Below are 20,249 nucleotides of genomic sequence, written 5' to 3' on the forward strand. Positions count from 1 at the left end.
CTCTGGTGGGCAGAGTTCACTTTACAACCAGCTACTCTGCTTATTCTTATGCTAATGCTTGCTGCTGGCACAGAATTACTCCAGAATTAACACTCCCATCAATTACCACTCATTTTGGCTGATTAAAAAGTCAAAGCTTTTCAGACTTGCCAAAACACAAGGTTCAGAACAAAACTTGACACCTATTTCTTCAGTCCTGCTTTACTTTACTGCTTCAGTAGTAATAGCCTAACAACGTTGAAAATCAAGTTTTATCACTACTTGTACCATGATGGTTAACTGCATTTTTGTAAATTTACTGTTTCCTGCAGCTGGAATATGAGGTGACAGTCATTCAGAAATTAACTAATGCAGCAAGGTTGTTTTTTACTTCCTGTTCAAAATTGCTATTTTAATAACTAAAATTTTAAGCAAACAGACACAAATGCTTATGCCTTTATGCTTCAAGACAAAGTACTATTAGCAGACATAGAAGAGATTCCTGCTCTCCAAACCAAACACACAACAAACAGCTCCTTTCCACATTCATTGTAGCAATTTCATCAGAATGGAAAGAGCAGTTTTAGCTCCTTACAGCCAAGATCTACTAAGACCAACTCCCCAATAATCCATCATTCCACTTTTATCTAGACTAAGTAGATAACAAGACAGCTGATTCACATGAGAAAAGACAACTCAATAGTAAGGAAATGTGCACTGTCCTAACAGCTGCCTGTATTTGTGCTATTCATCCATTTAGAAGCAAACATGCCACAGGTTTCTTGTATGTTGCAACCCTCCTCTGAAACCCTCCTAAAAACTGTTTAACTCTTGCAGAAGTTTTTCTCATGCAGAAGAGATGTAATGAAAGCCTGTTATCACAAAAGACAAAAAGATCAGCTATTTTTTTGAAAGTGGAATACTTACTGCACTAAGTCTTTAAATCCATAGAATATCTGAAATGAGTAGAAATGGTAACTGCAAGATCCAAACATAATTTGGGCTTTTTGAAAGTTCAATAGATTCAATTTGACAAAGAGACATCATAAATTACAAGAGCTATTTTATACTGTCTACAGGTCACCTTAAAGTATGATACTAGGGTGCATATGTACTTTAACACACCTGTAAGAGCAGGCAGTTTTGGAATGCAACTTTATCTTGATATTTAGATTTGGGTTAATTGTTTCATAATATACATAGTGCTTATGTAAAAAAGAAAGTATCAAGAATACAATTACAGTATCAGTAAAGTCCACTAGTTGTGTTTATTTCAAGCCTATACATACAGAAAACAGCCTCCTTCCCAAATCCACAGGAAACTGTTATTCACAGAATGGTATTAGAAGAAGTCAGAAACATGTTTGTAAAGCATTTTATCACATTTTGGCATCTATCACTTTCCAAAGAGGATCCAAATGGTTCTAAGCATTCAAATGAAAGAATAAGGGGAGAATAAAAAGGTGGGAAAGATAAACGTGTGTTTTGTTACAGCAAAGAACAGATGTTTGATACCCCAACATTCAGTTGCTCATCTACACTACATCACTCAAAGTAATGACTGCCTGAATTGAAGCACTGATCCCTATGAACCACAACCACTACGGAACACATTCAAGCTGAAGACAGATCTCATTTTACAGCAATGATCAGCAGTCACGATCTACAAAGAGAGATATACTACAAAACTGTCCGTACAGAAACAAAAATATTCTAGGTCTGCAATAGTTGAAGACTAGGTGGATATTTCCGTTTTATCCCTTTAAGGGACAGTGCTACACCTCCTGCCTCCCTTATGGCAGGTTAGTATCTGAGTCCAGCTTAGTACTCAATGCAAAAAACAAGAACAGAAACAATACTGCAGCTACAGTTATTTAGAATGAAAGCACTTTATTTTTTCCAACCAAGTTCAAAGTCAAACTTTGTTTGTTGTGAGTGCACACTTCAATTCATAGGTATTAACAAAATTTGTGAGAAAAGTTTTAAAGATGGAAATTCTTCACACTTGCTTCAAACTGAATCATGTTAAATAGCTAGCCCTGTGTTTTGTCTAGAATTCTCATCTTCCCCTCCTCACTTCTAACAAGACACACTCTTAGTATATTTAAAGCAGATAAGCAATAAATAACATCATTAAGTCCTAAAGAATATATGTGGAAAGGGGGAGAAAAATAGTTGCAGTCTCATTCCGAGACATAAAACAAGTTATTTAACTCACAGAATAAACATTAATTGTTTAAGGAAGGATAACATAAGCACTAATAACACAAGCATGCTCAATCTATTTTCTCTGTGAATCTTTATCTGTAGCCTACAATGATTACTGTGTGTAGGATGGCAGACTGAAGGCAAAAATTAGACTACACTGTCTGGCTTTTACCAAGGCTATTAAAAACGGCTTCATTTTTTTCCTTCACTAATGCAACATCAGCTCAATATAAATTTCCTCTCAAAAGAATCGACTGCTTTCATGAACTTTAGCATTTGCATTGCACAAAGCTGGAATAACTTCACACCAGTACCATAATTTGCATGGTTTTGTATTCTGAAATAGTTGACTATGAACCACCAGTTTAACTTTGCACCAGAAAACCAGGCACAAAAATAGCTGCAAATCTCCACATGAAGACAGACATTCAGTCTTCTGTAGAACTGGAAGATCTGGCAAGATGAACTGGCAAAAGCAACCACTTGCTAGTCTAAAATGTAAGCTTCACATAAGATACTTTCCAGTTTCCACACTAACAATGTCCACTCTTTCAAGGAAAAAAACTCAAAAAAATCATAAATTAGCACTGTAGCATCCATCTTCAAAACCTTTATCTCTTCAACGCTAAATGCATAAAGATGTTTAACGCCAAACTTGCTTACTTCAGATGCCAGAAAATGAAAATACAGCCTGCTTATATTTATAACACAGAGGGCCTGATGTCACTCAGCACAGGGCATGTGTACTTTGTCCTTTCCTACTCTCCCATCCCTCCTGCACCTCAAGTGTTAAAACTGCAGCCTCTGATAAAGCAACCTACAGGAGGGGAAAAAAAATTTTATTTATATCTCACTGTGGAGGGTAAGCTCTTGGAGGGCTGCTGCTATTTTTTTCTTTTTTAATACCAGCAACAATCTGTAAGCATTATTAAGGAGTGTAGAACTGCAGTACCTGTGTGATACAAGAGTAGAGGACTCTTTCCTGAGAAATAGGTATAGTTCCTTCAAAACAGAGACAAACATAATCATTAAGACATGCTAACTTCTTCATACCCAGCTAATTAATGGCATACCTTTTCCCACCTTCACTCTTCAGCAAGCTATCAGCAATACCTCAACTTGGCCACTTCCATTTACAAAATACTGGACTTTTTTTTCAGTCCTGCAGAAAGAGACAGTTTGCCAGAAGGATTCTTTAATTTCAGTTTAGGGGATGGGCAAATCCTGGGTCACACTTAAAAGTACTCCTTCAGCAAAACAGCCTCAAGTACTTTCAGGGAACACTGATGCAAAAGACAACTGTTTTTCAAAGACATCAGTTTCACATCAAGGGGTATAATATGAAGAACAGCTTTGTGGAGACATCCTTCTTCCTCAAGTACATACGTGCTTCTGCATCACAAGAACATACAGGAAAAGGACTAATTCTGTCTGGCTCTTTTGACACAGCCTAGAAATAGCATTTTTAGAAATTATCACAAAAATTATAATTTATGCATGGAATAGCTCATAAACTTAATTCTTAGATTCACTGAGACAACTACATGAATTTAGTGGTTTTACAACACAGCTGTGTTGTAACTTTGACCAGATATTATACATGTACATTCTATAACAGTAAAACTCATTCCTAGCCATTTGAGAGCTAAAGAGAATACAAGAAGCTGAGCCTGAATATTAGTGTGAATAGTTTCAATGAATTAAGAACACAATGGAAAAAATAATTTCACAATACAGACACCTGAACCCTGTTCTTACAGTCTAGTAGCTGCCTGAAAACAGTAAAAAATTCATTTAAAATAAGGCACAGATACTAATGACAATGTTTAATACTGTATTATTGATGCTGTCAAAATACAACTTTTGGCAGTTAAAAATAATGCATAATTTTATTAGGCATTCCTAAGTAATGATCCTCAAATCAATGTTACCTTGCCTCTAAAACCAAAGCACTGTCCACAGTTAGGATTTGGTAACTCTATGGCCACATACAGAATTCATTATAAGCCCATGTATCTAAATCTACATTCAAGCTAGATTTTTAAATACTGGAGTATCCCTTTAATCAATTACAACTATTCTTTCTTATATTATCAGAAATAAATGACCATGAGTTACTTTGTCTATTAAAAAAAAAAAAAAAAATAGTATTCTCCTTGAAAAATAATCTATGAGTTTCAGCAATTGCCACCCAAATGATGAAACCAGACTTGGTTAGTTTTACATTTAAGTGTTCAATGGAACAGTAAAGTAATACAAAGAATGTTGTCATACTATAGTTCCTTTAGATTTTTAATTGATAGTAAGAACATTTGAAAAGTCCTATCTCAAAACTTTAGCATGAAATATCTCTAATGATGCATAACAATTCAAGCAAAAAGACTGGCTATGTGTATGTCTCCAAAATGTCCCACAAAGTTTGCAGTTTTGGGAAGCCCCAGAAACTCTTTGTAACTGACTGCCCTAAGAAATGCAAAACCTTTGGTGGTTTACAGAACAGTCAGACAACTAAAAGCACCAAGTTCTCATAACAGATTTCTAGCTGGCCTTCAGAAGTCAGCAACAATGATACATAAACTAATACAATACTAAGCAACAGGAGGCCTGAACTTATTGACCACTACAGGAGTTTAAAATTAATTAATCCATAAAGCAAAAACCACTTGCGGCTATCAAAAGACTTTTCTCCTGCACGTCAATAAAAGTGCACATGCTTAATGCTAGGTATGGAAACAACCCTAGCAAGTACTTATTTTTAAGGAAGTAGTCTACTTGGTCATACATGCTGTGCATGTATACTTTTAAGTGAAGAGCTGGCACTTTGTAAGTTTTAATTGAAAAAGCGTGCTTCCTAATCACAATATTAAAAAAGGCAACAGCAAGCCTAAGATTAAGACTCCCTCAGAGCCATTAAGATATAGCTTTTAAACTAAAATAGAACAGCATATCAATATGACAGTAAAAGTTTATAGCTGTATTCTCAATGCTGTTGTTGGTATGACTTTGCCATCATTGATCAGGTTAGAACATGATCAATTTTGCAAAAGTTCTTTGTCAGTTTCTTAAAGGAGGTAGTATAAAAAGGGTGTGATTTGAATAACACGGCCTCACCTGGCTGTAAACATTTCAAACAAGAGACATAAATATAATAAAAAGTACTGTGGAAGAGATTATTCTAGAAATTGATTTTTTTAACTGGAAAAGAAAAAACAGTAGATATATTTAATATATTTACTTATTTGCATGTAGTTTGAATGATACAGAACAAGATTACTGTGTTAGAAATCCACATACAATATAAAAACATTTGTTAGACATAAATTCACCATTCTGCTGACATTTGCAATAACTGCTTACCCAAGCTTAACTTCAGGTATTTATAATATTTTTCATACATGAATCTTTGTATATGTGCAATGTTTCATTAACTACACAATGTGAAACCCTGATTTTTGTAGTTTTTCACCACAATCTGAACATAATAGCTATTTGCATCTTAATACATTGGCTTTTTGAAACACTAGTAATTAAGGCATCTTTGCTGTATAGTTTCTCAATAGTGCAAACAAAAACTGTCTTTAATAATTTGATTAAACATAGAAGTAACTGAATAGCCCAAAGTTTTTTGTATTTTTTTAATGTAATTGGAAGATAGTTGTGCATTTTGGAGTTCTCTTGTGAAAGAGACATTTAAAAGCTCTTAATGCTGATTGTTTTTGTTGGTTCCTTATAACTGGTTCTGCTGTCTTGTCTTCATGACAGTATAGTTCATCTTCTTTTATGGATGATGTTGTAAGGTACAGTAGCATTTAAAGGAATACCTAGTAACTGAGCGAATCCCAAATGCAGCAAAGGCATACAGTTTTCATAGTGCACTTTCACCTCACTGAAGTAAAAGTTGCTCCTACTAGACATTTTTCCACTTCAATGTGAAGTAGATTGTTAGAGTTTTGTTAGTGGTTTCATTAAACAGCTTGACAGTTCAGTTCTCTTCTGCCAGTATTTCTCAAAAGGCTTTCAGCAAATATTTCAGGGATACTCTGGGGGATTGTTTCACCACATAAGCACACTGTTTCCCCATCATGTCAGTGTAGCTGCAATAAATAAACATTTACATCCTAGAAGGAAAAAAAGGAGAAAGTGTTTGTCACATTACTTATAGCTCCAACATCAACTCTATGTCTGAAGCAGGGCAACCTCAGGACCGTAACACAATATAATTATATTTGCCCAAATTTCAGAACCAGTTATCTTCATGATTACTTTCAGTTTATGTTTTCAATGACATTTCTTTATGTACTAAAAAGCTTGCCAGAAGAGTAGGATTAGTTTTCAAAGCTATCCATTTCATCTGTTATTCCTCTGCTCCCTGCATGAGCAGGAAAGATCATCATCATCATATGATCACATAGTTAAAACATGTTATTTATGACATTCTTTCACCCAACCCCTCCAACATTCTTGTACTACTTTTGCTCTGACTTGCTGAGGTGACTTTGGTCACAATCTATCCTGATACACATTAAGAAGACAGCAAATGAACATAAAGGGAACCTGAATTCTAGAGAAACAAACTAACTGACAGTACCTATAGCTTCTATTCTGATCCAGCAAAAGAACTAGGCAGTCTATCTAACATGCTTTCATAGCTCTACCAACTTGGGAGTTAGAACTCAGTTCTTCTGCATCCCTGTTGACTGAAATGCTGCAAGAATTTTGTAATTATCCTTGTAGGGACATCAAAACTGAAGTCACAGGTGCACAGCAGTCCCAAAAAAAAAGGAAAGAGTTTACTTTATTGCCACCAAGTGATCAATTCTGTTGGCATAGAAATAGAGATCCACCAAAACTCCTTCAGATGTAAGTAAAAGATGCAATTTTCAAGTTCTTTTCAAGTTCACTCAAATCCTGCACACAACCAACTGTTTGCTGTAACTCCTTTCTCACTGTCCACCTTCATCAGGTCCCTCCACCTGGAGATGTTTCTATCTAGTACAACTTTTGGTGCCCAATCTCAGAAAGCCACGTTTATAGAGATGAGCACAAACAGTAAAACACGGATCTACCAGACACTCTCCCTATGTTACTGATACCACAAACCTACTGAAAAATGCAAGCAGGGATACATCTCAGACAGGCTCTTCTGCCCACCAGAAACTCACCATTTTCTAAGCATTAGGTCAGCAATAAGCTTTAGAATTTAGTATGTTGTCACTTGCCCCTGCCACCTGATGTGCAAATGCCAATGACATTCCTGGGCCAAAATTCTCCATTATACTTACAACAATGGCTACAACAAATCTAAGAGAAAACATCTGTCCCCTCCACAGTCTACCTACTCAACTGAGCCCTTTTTCATATCATTTTAAGGCCCATTATTCTTAGCTACTTTGTTATTAAGGAGATGCTTAAGCATAATTATAATTTTAATTCACAGAACAACTGCAGATTTCTGTAAAAACCATGCAATACACTCGAGCATTAGCAGCAACCGAAGTAAAAGTGTTTCTGTCCAACCACAGTTTAGCATAAGTAAAACAGGAGGAATACCATAAGTGATACAATCATCTTTATTACTGAACACAACCAGAACTGGAACCAGTACTTACCTTAGCTATATTACCAGTATATCCTGGAACCAGAGTAAGGTGATTCTCCTGTTCCCACAAAACGCTTAGCTGTTGTTTTAAAATATGAATGTTTCTGAAAGAGAATGAACATCACTTTATAACACAGGCAGTATATTTATAGTCTCTTTTACTAAAATGAATTATTAATACTGCATATAGACTTAGCCTATACAATAGATATTGCCACAAGATCTGAAAAACTTTGATTCAACTTCTACAGCATTTGCATAATCCCTGATATGACTACAGGGATTAAAACTGTAGCAAAAAAAGAAAAACAAAACCAGTAACTTAACTATCCTTAAAACACTTTTAAGCTTTAACTTTAAAATTATAAATTTGCCTTTTGTAGGCAAGATGTGCTCCTACTGATCAAAATTAGAACAGATTGAGATGAAATCGACTACAGAAATACAGTTAAGTATTTCCCAACACTATACTCACCCATCTTCTGCCTTTTCTGTATGTGCAGATAGTTCTGACCACCATCTTTTAATGACAGCCTGAAGCCAGTTTAAACCCACTATCACGTATCTGTAACAACACATTTTACACATTATGCATTTCCCTCTCCCTGCAGATTATCTACAAGATAAATAAAGCATTGAGATAACTCTGTAAGCAATTTAGAAAGCAACACATTTTCTATTCTGGAAGGAAAGAAATCTAGACAAATGGTAAATTTAAATACTTGTTTACACTTGCAATTTCTAAGTGGTAGCCTGAAGTTCTTGATGAAAAAGTACAAGAAAACTCTGCACTGATTACATGTTATAAAGCATACTAAAACCTCAGTGTTAATCTTTTCTACTATTTAGGATAAATAAATCTGCATAAGGGCAAAGCCAGTCCTCTCTCCCAAGTGCCTAACATTGCAGAAAAGAATTTCTGCACTGCTGTTTTGTTAGAGGAGAAAGCTCTGGAATGGAAGCTTTCATCTGAGCCTTTCTCATTTCCTGAGAAAGGCAGAGTTGGGAGAAGGGGCAGAGGGAACAAGAGTCAGAGGATTAAAACCCATTGATTTCCAGGGCTCTGCACAGCCAGGAAGTAATAATGTTTCAAAAACATCCCAAGTTGATACTTACTCTTCATATTTGCTTTTAAGGAGAGATTTCACTAAAGGCAAAAGATCTACACAGCAGCCAACTGAAACATATGGTTTTTCTTCCTGTAAACTTAAAAACAAGATGTTTCAGAAGTGCTTGAACTTCAGTGTGGTTATAAGCAGGTTCTAGTCCCCCACTTTTTTCTGTTTGTACCTGTTCGTAAGCACAGGAAGGCAGTCTACTACTACTCCAAGATCCTGTATCCTAGAAACAGTAAGAATAAAATCAGAAGTGCTACTTGTAGATCCTACTACTAGAAGTATATGCTTCCACTATGATTTAAAAAGTGTAACTAAGTCACAACATTTACAGAACTGCTACAAATACTGTGGCATATTTGAGATTGCTGTCATTTTAAGGATATAAAAGAAGAGACTTATTTTACCTCACTAAGTAGGCTACCAGTTCACTTATACTTCTCCTTCTCCAAAAGGTTAAAGCTACGTTCAGTCTCAGATTCCTGCTGAAAAGAACTTGAGCCATAGTTTCATGGTCCTGAGAAACCTGCATGTTTTTAAAAATATACAAAGTTGCCATAAGTTAAGTAGCCACTGATAAAACAATAAGTTACTCAAATATAATCTGGTATATTCTACCTGTATGTTGATGAGTCTGTTTTAGAAATTTATCTAAGAATAGACTTAAACCCATAAATTTCCCTTGGGGTCACAAAAATATTGGACGTACTTTACACAAGAGCTGCAAGAATAAGGTTTGCACCTCTTTACCACCTAAGACAGTTATCAAATAATTAAAATTAGCACTCATGAGCATCAACCTATAATTCTCACCAACTCTGAGAACTTTTTACTTAGATGATTATTAATTTTGACACAATTTAGACACAAGTAATTACATGTATTATTCCAAACTCCAACAGAAAAGGTTCATTTCTGAAAAAGCCTGTTCTCTGAATAAAGTTCAGGCATTTTAATTAATTAGACCTTGGACTGGAATGAACACTGCAGAGCCACACACATCTCTCAAACCAGTTAAATAGTCGTTTGTGACCAGAGGCCAGTGATCTGCTCCTTAGCTTCTCAGAAAATGAATCTTCCCATCTTCATTTCTTTACCCATCTTTCTGCAGCCTCTTCATTGTAGCTATTCTGCTCTTTTCTTGAAACCGCCAAATTAAACAGTGCAGAAGTGCTGCAGACTTGCACCCTCAGCCCAGTAGCCTCTCAGGGCTCTCCCTCACAGGAGCCCACACTTAAAGCACTGTGACAAGACAGCAGCATGATGATAGTTTCTGATCTTACCTTCCCTGCCATGCCTCACCTTAAATGCATGCATGGCCCAATGAGTAAGAAAAATCTATTGTGACAGAAATGCAAACTTCAACATAAAGGGCCTTAAATGGCCTTCATTGTCACAAAGTCAATTTAATTTAAATATCTCACCTTTTAGACAGTTTCAGAAGCCTGACAAGTATCCACTAGGTTTCCTCAACCAACCCCAACAAGAAATAAAGCTCATACAAACACTTCAGTTAGTTATGCACAAAGTTGATACTGCTATTGAAAACTCTCCAAATCTACCTCACCAGTTTATTCTCATTGATTTACTATCATTTTAACACTTCTACAAACACACACGTGGACACCTGTCCAGCCAGTTCATGAAACCTACACGGGTCAAAACAACATTCTCCTTTGGTGCTGGCACGATTTTAACCCAGTCAAGTCTGGCAGATCTGAGCTTCTGACTGACAAAAATATGAAGAAAAGTGGCAGGACTATTACTATTGACAACTGCATCACCATAAATGGACAGACTGTAAATCACAAGACCTGATATTTGCAGAATTGAAGAAAAATAATCTAAAGAATCAAAACTTTCACAGCTAATTACTACAAACACTTCTTTTTTAAACTGGAGTTTCTTCAAACTCTACCCACCTCTGAAAAAAATGCACTGTATTTGGATGAGGGGCCTTCTGTTTGAGATGAGCCAGAGTCGCTAGAATTCAGCAAGTGTGTCCGACTGTGAAGTTTTGCTGGCAGATTCCCTGCACAAGCCAGTTCATTTTCTTTATTTGCCATGTCACGGCCCCTAGATTTAGGGCACAGTTTCTTTCTGTAACAGGGCTTTGGAGTATAACAATGAACTTTCCTTTTACAATACACCACTTTGAAAAGAGAGAGGGGACTGGCCACCGTTTTTCCAACCGTTATTCTGCAATAATAAAGCATTATTTTAGTGAAGGTTGATCCGAACCAAATCAATTGCATTATTACGTTTATATATATATATATAATTATGAATTCAGCAGTCAGCTTTCAGGTTGTTGAAAACATTTTTCCCCCAATACATATCCTAATGACACTTGGGTTATCAGAAGTCACGCCACCAATATTCTTCTCTGTTTTTATTAATGTAGAGACTCATTATTATGGAAGAAAACACAAGAACAAAGAACTGTCTTTAAAATCAAGACCTATCATCCATTTGTGTTTGCTTTGGTGTTGTAATCAATTTCAACTGTGATTTTCTCCCTACCTCTGTCACACTTTAAACTCAGATATCACACAGCACAGCCCTCCTACCTGTTTGTGTAAGAAGCCAGCTGTTTTGGAGATTTCTTACCCTGGGAGAAAGGAAATAGAGAAAAAAAGCTGTATTACTATATAGAGTCAAACACTCCCATCTATACTACTTAGCATTAATGGTAACATTTAGATTGTGCACATCAGCAAGATAATGTTATGATCTGTTTTTGGTAACACTGGTCATAAAATGCTAGTTTTAATAGAAAATTTTAAAAAACAGAGGATATTGACATCTTCACCACTGTTTGAAGAGGTCTTACAGTAAGTTTGCCCCTCCAGTGCTTCCTCTGTACTCCACTGTCTTACTCTTCAGCCAGTAACACGGGTAAGAGGCTATAAAAACTACTTCTGAGTAGCAAAAATCCAGTGAAAATCTACGTGCTGCCAACATGCTAGGTGAAGCTGTATAATTATACAACGATCTATTTCAATGAATGGGTTTCACCTACTCCACCTCTCACTTATGCCATGTAGCTCTCTTGGCAAGAAAGAACTTTTTCATGCCAGAATTCCTGTACTGAAACATTTTTTGGCTAGATGGCAGAAAAGCATACATGAGTAAGACTGTATCAGTACCTACTGCTCTTATGGACGATACAATGCACTGACCTGTGCAGCTGCTGCCTGTATCTAGTATTACATACAGTTTTCATAATATAACTGCTATAGAAACAAGGTAAAGTTCTATTGCACATCTAAATATCAAATGTTTAGTAGTGCTGTGCTTCTATATTTGGACTGCTCAGAACTATATACTTGTTTAAATCTTTACTTCACTTTTCTCAGAGGACAGAAAACAACGCAACAAACAACACAAACTGCTTACCTCCTTCATGATCTTTTTAGTGGAAGAAGAGATTCTTTTTCTGGGGAGATCAATGGGATGACCTTCAATAAGCAATACTTTCTGTTTTTTAACATTGTGAGCTTCAGATGCCATAATCTCTCAAATCCCTGTTCTCAAGGGAAAGATATTTAGTTGTATTTTCTAAAACATTCTGTCAGATTTCTTCAAACACAGTTAGCAACACTAGAATTCAACTATTTTCAAGATCTTCCATCCTAGACATAACCCAAGACATCATCCTTTAGTGCATGTTAGCTGGAGGCCTTATTATTAACACTTCGAGAATTTCAAAATCCCTATTTAGCTTTCAAGAAAGAGGAAACTAAATAAAAATCACCACAAGAAACCAAGGCAGAGATTTTTTTTCACATCTGTTTCTACACCTGCACTGAGGGGTGCCATACAAACAAGAATTCAAGTAAAGAATAGGGCAATTTATGAAACTCTTTCCTCACACTATGAATTTAATCTGCCACCTAGAGAAAAATAATTGGTTTCACATTTGTTTCCAAGTACGAAAGGTGGCTAAAAAACTGATTCTTGTTTTTTAGGAAGAAAGCAAGCTTTATCAAAATAACAAAGGTTAAAAAAAAAGTGAAAGATCCTCCCCTTAGTCTATTGGCAAACGTACATCCCCCCTCCCCTGCCATTTCTGTCAAAGCAGTGCTTTGGCCATTTTTCATACTAAAACCCACAACTTTATTTTATGCCTTAAGTCCTTTGTCTTGAAGTATGCAAGTATTTTTGTAACAATCAACACCAAGGCTGAGACAGCTGTACATATGATTTTTCATCTTTTGTAAGTGATCAGAAGATCCATTGCTTGAGACCAGGTTCAACTACTACATCATCATAGAGGCACAATTCTTGAAGTATAGAAGATTCTTGAAGACATGTATATATATATATATATATGTGTGCGTGTCATTTAGCAAGACATCCTACGCTACTTTTAAAAGACAATCATTTGCTCCAATATTACTGTTTTTCCCCTAAAAGGTACAACTGTAGTCTCAACTTGAGTGCTCCAATCTCTCCCCTTAATCTTTAGCAGCAGCCCTATCCTTTTTACTCTACGTAGCAGATTTCCCTCACATTAAGAACTTTGGCATTTAAAAGACTAAGACACTGAGCACTGAATAAGCCAGATGGGAAACAGCTTATTAGCCATGAAGATCCATGCAGTAGCTAAAGGCCATCAAATGAAACAAACAGGTGGCAGGCCCAAAACAAGACAGATGCTATATTCAGGCACATTCAAATCTCTCTTGTAGGGTACAGTGGAAAGAAAAAAAATTCTTCAAATATTCTGGCATTCTTTGGAATTGGATCAGTACTAAAGAACTTCACTTGGGATGCCTCTCAAAAATGGAGTATATACTGATAAAATCCCTTACCCTGTAAGAAGGGAACATAGCCTCAGACCACAGCAAGAACTTCAAATGGCAGCATTATTTAGGGCAATATCTTTAAGAGCTAGTGGCCAATAATTTTCCAGATGCAAGTTTGGCTTAAGACTGGTTTATTAACTTAATTTTTTCACACTATGAGACAGTGATGAAGAGTGATCACTTTGTTAGCTCTCCACACTTCCTAGTTCTTCCACACAGGTCTGGAAGACACTTTTCCCTAAAGTTTAGAAAAAACCTCACATAAACAAACACCTTTTCCTCTGCTTATCAGACTGGTTAAAACCACTACTTGGACTTAAAATGGACTGTATATTAAAATTTGTACTTGGAGCACAATACAAAAGCATATGCTGAACAACTGGACTTCTGAAGAAAAACTGAACAATCCTAAAATCCAAACAAATCCATCCTTTTATTCAGGTCAGTGATAAAGAGGACTTGGAAAAAGTCTTGACCGGTTTTTTTCTTCTATCCACTGTTTGACAATAATACTGAGGGGAAAGCAATAAACTAAAATATTAGGGGGGACAATCTCCAATCACCAGAGTTAAAACCCACAGACACCTCATCAGATGCTAAAAAATCCCTAACCTCTGTTGCTGAAGGAAAATTTTTGTGATTACTCCCATAACACACTATCAGCTTACAATTCCTCATGCCTAACAGTGACTGCTCCTTATTTGTCCTTGTTTAACAAATGATCTCAATCTTCCCTCATCTTTCACACTAAGCAGTACACAAGAATCTCATCACCAAAATAAATGACAGCACTATATAACTAGTATACTTTTTGCTTAAAAGAAGTTGAAAATATTAGAAGGCTAAAAATAAATGTCTTACCAAGGAAATTCAATTGGCTTATCTGTTTTTAATACTGTGCTCTAAAGGGCACCTAGCATCTCAAAATACCTGAACTGGAGCTATCTGAACTGGAGAGAGAGGACTCTGGATGGAAGGAAATTTCTTACAAAAGGTTGCATGTGTCCAGGAGAAAAATTAAGAGAATTTTACACTCTAATAAATCTGACATAAGACTATATTGTTTCCCAGCCTCCCAGCTGAAACAGAATGAAACAACAGAACTATCAATTCTTTCCTTAAAGACTGGTAAAATAAATTCAAAAGGTCAAGACATTATCAGATATAAAGGAACATTTAATGAAGCAAAGTAAAATCCTTGTGTATGACTTTGCTGTCCAACAGTTTAAAGAGGTTTCCATAGTTTAACCTCAGATAATGCAGAAGTAGCAGTGAACATTTAAGCAGTAATGAAACAGCTGTGTTTTTAGCTCCCTTGGAGCTGACAAAGTACCTAAAGAAAACACATGTGGAAAACACAGTCAATATTTAAAGAGCCTCAAGGAAGACCCAGACTGACATCTCTGTTGCACTAATTAGTAAACAATGTAATCAAGAATAGACTTAGTGGACACAAACAAATAATGGGAAAGATTCTGCCTGCCTGTCACTAAGGCAACACAGCCTGGAGAAGAGAAGGCTCCAGGGTGACCTCACCCCTGAAGGGGCTACAGAGAGCTGGGGAGGGACTTTTTACAGTGCATTTGTGATAGCCCAAAGGGTAACAGCTTCAGACTGAAATAGGGCAGGTTTAGATTGGCTATTAGGATAAAATTCTTTACTGAGAGGGTGCTGAGGCACTGGAACACATTTCCTAGAGAAGCTGTTGATGCCTTGTCCCTGGAAGTGTTCAAGGCCGAGTTAGATGAGTCTTTGAGCAGTCTGGCCTAGTGGAAGATGTCCCTTCCTTCCCACAGCAGGGAAATTGGAACTAGAAAATCTTTAAGGTCTGTTCTAACCCAAATTATGCTATGATTCTGTGAAGTCCTGCTCTGCAAAATTAATGGAATTTATTAAGAATATGGGGTAGTACAACATGGATAAAGGGCAACTAAATGATAGAGTCTATTTGAATTTCCAAGTCCCTCACTTAAATCTTGAGGAAACTAATCAACCAAGTGAAAAAAAGGGAAAACTCTTGCATGCACAAGTATCTCAGGAACAGCCATAAACTGCCTAAGCAGTTTCCACACTGCAGAAAATCACCTCCAGATCCCTGGGGGAAATCTGCGTTGGTTTATGCTGTTCAATATATTAATAAATTACCTCACAAAAGGGGATGAAGACTGCTGACAATACAAACCCATACCAGTGAAGATAAGGGCAAACTGAAGAACTGGAGAAGGACTGTGATGTACAATAAGCAAAAGCAATACTTACAGATCAATATAAAGCAAAGTCTATGTATCTGCAGGCAGGAGAAAATTCTGGGTTCCTATTGGAATCACAGTCTCTGGGCTAGTAACTGCCACCCAGAATATCTGCATATAGGACAGTTTAACCTTAGATCAATTGGACTGTTTAGCACTCCATGTGGATCAATAAATAGAAAAATAAACAGAACACTATTGTAACAGTGTACAGAACTAATTTGTGCCTGTATTTCATACACTGAGAGCAGGGTTAGTTAACTTACTTTAAAAAAGCCAAATCAACCCTAAAAAGTCAAAAAAACTTCTGAGTAAAGTAGAAAACAGCTCAGACAAAGGAAGTTAAAAATACATGGAATATCTTTTATATAATCAACAACTGATTAGATCAGCCTCTTCATCTGGGGAAGAGGCTACTTATAGCCACCCGGGCAAATAAGACAAAGGCTTACAAAATGAATGGCTTGGAGAAGTTGAATAGAGATTGTGCCCTCTCTTGCCCAATATAAAAAAAAAAGGGTCAAAAGACAATAGCTGAAGATCTGATCAAAACAAACAAGGTTAAGCTGTGTGCAAATTATAATCAACCTGAACTTGCCATAGGATGTTGTGGATCCAAATGTTTCATATGGGGTTCTAGTACAGACTGTGAAAATACATTAAAAAATACTAAAAGTGATTAAATTCAGATACACAGCCATGTAGTCCAAACAGAGCAGAACACAAGCAGAAGAATCTGGTATACACAAACCTAACAGTGCTATAATAAACTTAGTCAACATCCTAAGAAACCAGCTTTGAAAGGCTTACTAACACCTAGGAAAATGCTGGCTGGCCAGCAATTAAAAAGATGAATGCTACAGGATGAAAGGCACTTTACATGGCTCTTCACAACTTTGACTTCCTATTTGCAGTCAGATATCATCTAGGGATAGCTAATTAGACACTACAGTCCCCTGTAATTTTGGGATATATTCAGAGGGTTCTTAAACTGGCATTAGATACTAATTCGTACAGTCAAACAATCTATACCTTAATGTCTTTAATTTCTGACTTTTCCCTTGTGATGAGCACAGCTAGTTATATTTGATCAGACAATCTGCTATACAATCTCATTGAGGCCAATGCCTTTCCCTCACTTTACAAATTTTTTTTAAATTAAACCAAGGATAGAATGCATGCCCCTTCAGCTCCGCCCTGGTCCACTGGACAATCCTAAACTGTTTTACAAGCTAACAACGTAGACTGCAGATCTGAACAGAGATGTATGATTTCATTAGGATGACAGAATCCAATTCCACCCATTTCCCCTATACAGTGGGTGATTTCTCACAGCAGACAACAATCTTCCCTTCTCCCCCTTTTATTCTCTTCAATCTTCAGCAAGCAGAAGGACTAAAGTAATAGCAGCCATGTCTCCTGAGAAGAAGCTGGTTTGTCCCCACAGCCAACAGTACCTGCGTAAAGTTTTCTTGATGGTTCTACTGGTATTTTCTATCTCTGATCTCTCCCAGATGCAATAAAACTCTTCAGGTCATACCAGAATTAGGCAAAGACAGTCAGCACTAACAGGCTTTCAAATGCACATCTGTTGAAGGCAAGTATTAACAACTCTGCCACTCCCTCCCATGTCCCAAGTTCTGGGCACGGCCCCCAGAGAGGGACAAATTCTTCTTGGCACATTACATAATCTACGTGCATAGTAACATAATGTTATTTTCTTACAGAACACAGGCTGGCATACTTTGCATGGCAGCAAGGAAAATGAAAATTAGATCTCTTAAGCCATCAGCAATACCTTTTAAAACACACACTCTTCCATCCTATTCCTTGTCCAAATTCTTAATAGCCACTTCTTCCTGCAGCATTCCATGTGCACCAGCCATGGTAACTATTCCTGTGATTCTCCTCCACTCCACAGTAACCCAACTGCAAGTTCAAGGATGACAATATTAAACTCAGATGAAAAACTTAATTAATCATTATCCCAAGGAGGAGAGCACATGCTTTGAAAGCATTCCAAACAGGTATGCATTATGCAAGCAGTAATGGTCAACTCATTTCACTGGCAATTATCAGAGCTACAATGGTCACAAGTAACTTCCAAGAATGGTTATTTCAAATTTACTTCCAAAAATAAATTAGCACTATCTTGTGATGTAGAAGTGATTTTGTAAGCTTGGCATAACTTCCTTTCATTTTAGCTCCAATAAATGTTACAAAATCCATTTGTCTTTCTTTTAGAAGGCTTCCACATCCTTTGCATATGAAACAATTTGGATTTTTTCAAATTTCTTTTTTTAGTAATTGATGTACTGATGGTTCATCAGCTGTTAAAATTGAATTTTCTTAAAGAGGAAGTGGAGTTCAAGATTTTAAGGAGTATGTTAATGCAAAATCTTTCTGCAACATTATAAAGAGTGTTATACGCCAGCAGAACAGTTTTTTAATGTGCTACACTTGTCAGGCCATTTGTTCCAGTTTAAAGTTTCCTATGTTGATAAAAACTACAGGAATTTCTCTAAATTTGCAATAAATGAAAATACTATTTGAACAACTAGTTATGGTAAATTAGCTCATACCTAAGATTTAAGCTCATTTTTCTCTTACATAGGAAATTTGCATGTGGCCCACTGTCATAATGAACCTCTAAAAACAACCACATGTGACAGTTCATCCAAGTTTAGTGAGGAGGAACCCAGGTGTGCATTAGCTCCCCTTGTGGAGATAGCCTGGGAGTCTAATAACTGAACTTTATTTACATTTTCTACAAAAACAAAGTCAAACAAGAACTCAGTAGTCTGCTTCTGGAGGTACCCTTTACAGGCATGTTAACCTGCCATAAAGTAACAGCAGTTGTCAGTAGTTAAGTCCTTTCTGAAGTCATCTTCCACTAATGAAAAGATACTTCTACCTGTTGTTTTTCACTGATGAACACTCTGGGGATAATAAGTTTGAAAAAGTTTTATAACTGAGAGGTGTTATAAAAGAAATAGATTTCCACAATACTGAAGCTTCCACATTAATGTTCTACACAGCTCTTTAAGAAACTACCCATGAAATTAAATACAGCAATTTCTTCTACCATTTGCTGCTCAACCCGAAGAATTTAAAAAAAACTGCAACAAGAATTTTGAATTCAAACCCAGAGACAGACATACTGGCAAACCCCAAGCTCCAAACTTGGTGGAGGCTAAGGAAGTACTCACTACACGCCGACCTGGCTGGACAGTCTGTGATTACATGTTGCACAACTTTCACATGGCTTTTTATGCTACCCTCAAATACACTTCTATTATTGATTGTAGTCTATTTATAGCATTCAAAAAACCTTCTTCATTCTTAGTCAAGCTTCTTACTCTAGGAACAACATACAGTAAAAGTGAGAAAGTGAATATATATACACATGGCCGTAAGAATACATGCATATCAGCACACTGCCATTTACTTTCTAACACATATATATAAACTACCATAATAATAACATTTTAAATATAATGATATTCTGCATTTCAAAGTTTAGGAGTTCAAATCAATTCTAATTTTAGTTCCAGAACATATTCTTTCCAATCAGCAAGGCAAAATAGGCACAAACCTGTCTTCTGTTATGTTTTAATTCTACTAAATGCAGGTAGCTACATATTTTTAATTAGTTCCCTGATTACAGCTAGAGAATAAGAGGAAGAAAAAAAAAGGAGAACAGGAAAATGAAAAATGATATTCCAAGAAAAGATGGACGAAAGCTGCTTTTAAGCCAACGGACTTAACCTTTCTCCAAAGCAAAGCATGTTACAAAAACAGAAACAAAAGATTTCCAAGATCACCACCTAATCTCTCTATCCTCAAAAGAGCTCCCCATTCAAAATGTCTTTATTTTAAATCTGCATGTCAAATCGTCCAGCCCAACACTGAAAAAAATAATTTGAAGCCTTTTGAACGAAGTAATTAATGCAGGATCTGATCTTCAAGCACTTAAGGCTCCCCCTCACCCCCCCTCCTTCCCCCTGGAATCTGTCACACCCAAGAAATTAAATCCGTCAGCAGGCCTCACACCCAGCTTGTTGTCCTCCTCCCTTTGGGCAGCACCAGAGCCTGCCCCGCTCTCCTGGCACGTATCCGCCACCGCACGCGCTTGCTTCCAGCTCAGCCTGCTGGCACCATTTTAGAGCGGAACCCAAGCGCCACAGCTCGCTCTCCGGAGGCGGCGGGCACCGCACACGGCAGGGCCGGGGCGCCGGGCGAGGCCGCCGGCCAGCGGGACGGAGCGATCCGCGCCCGCGCACCGCCC

At 36.9% G+C, this 20,249-nt stretch overlaps 1 protein-coding gene across 3 annotated transcripts; it reads right to left on the reverse strand.

The window, feature by feature from the left end:
• Window positions 1-1,849: 1,849 nt before the first annotated feature.
• On the reverse strand, window positions 1,850-19,116 carry KATNBL1 (katanin regulatory subunit B1 like 1). 3 transcript variants are annotated; one of them, XM_005417517.3, is made up of 10 exons: window positions 17,760-19,116; window positions 12,301-12,428; window positions 11,472-11,512; window positions 10,824-11,100; window positions 9,309-9,427; window positions 9,077-9,127; window positions 8,903-8,992; window positions 8,262-8,351; window positions 7,797-7,890; window positions 1,850-6,305 (listed from the first exon to the last, which is right to left on the reverse strand). In XM_005417517.3, exons 2-10 carry the CDS (start codon window positions 12,412-12,414, stop codon window positions 6,273-6,275), a joined length of 909 nt encoding a protein of 302 aa, XP_005417574.1. In that variant the 5' UTR covers window positions 12,415-12,428; window positions 17,760-19,116; the 3' UTR covers window positions 1,850-6,272. The 3 variants fall into 3 exon arrangements, with proteins under 3 accessions (XP_005417574.1, XP_030920973.1, XP_030920979.1); XM_031065113.1 differs by having other exon boundaries at window positions 12,301-12,433; XM_031065119.1 differs by lacking the exons at window positions 8,903-8,992; window positions 9,077-9,127 and having other exon boundaries at window positions 17,760-19,113.
• Between the last annotated feature and the right edge of the window lie 1,133 nt (window positions 19,117-20,249).

Source organism: Geospiza fortis, unplaced genomic scaffold, assembly GCF_000277835.1.
Source record: "Geospiza fortis unplaced genomic scaffold, GeoFor_1.0 scaffold54, whole genome shotgun sequence".
Taxonomy (NCBI): Eukaryota; Metazoa; Chordata; class Aves; order Passeriformes; family Thraupidae; genus Geospiza; species Geospiza fortis.

Excerpts from the sequence above, each read along its gene's own strand:
- KATNBL1 (XM_005417517.3), bottom strand. The coding sequence starts at position 12,414 with ATGGCATCTGAAGCTCACAATGTTAAAAAACAGAAAGTATTGCTTATT. Across the intron at positions 9,128-9,308 it reads CTGGTAGCCTACTTAGTGAG|GATACAGGATCTTGGAGTAG; the intron begins GTAAAATAAGTC and ends TACTGTTTCTAG. Across the intron at positions 8,352-8,902 it reads CTTAAAAGCAAATATGAAGA|ATACGTGATAGTGGGTTTAA; the intron begins GTAAGTATCAAC and ends GTGTTGTTACAG.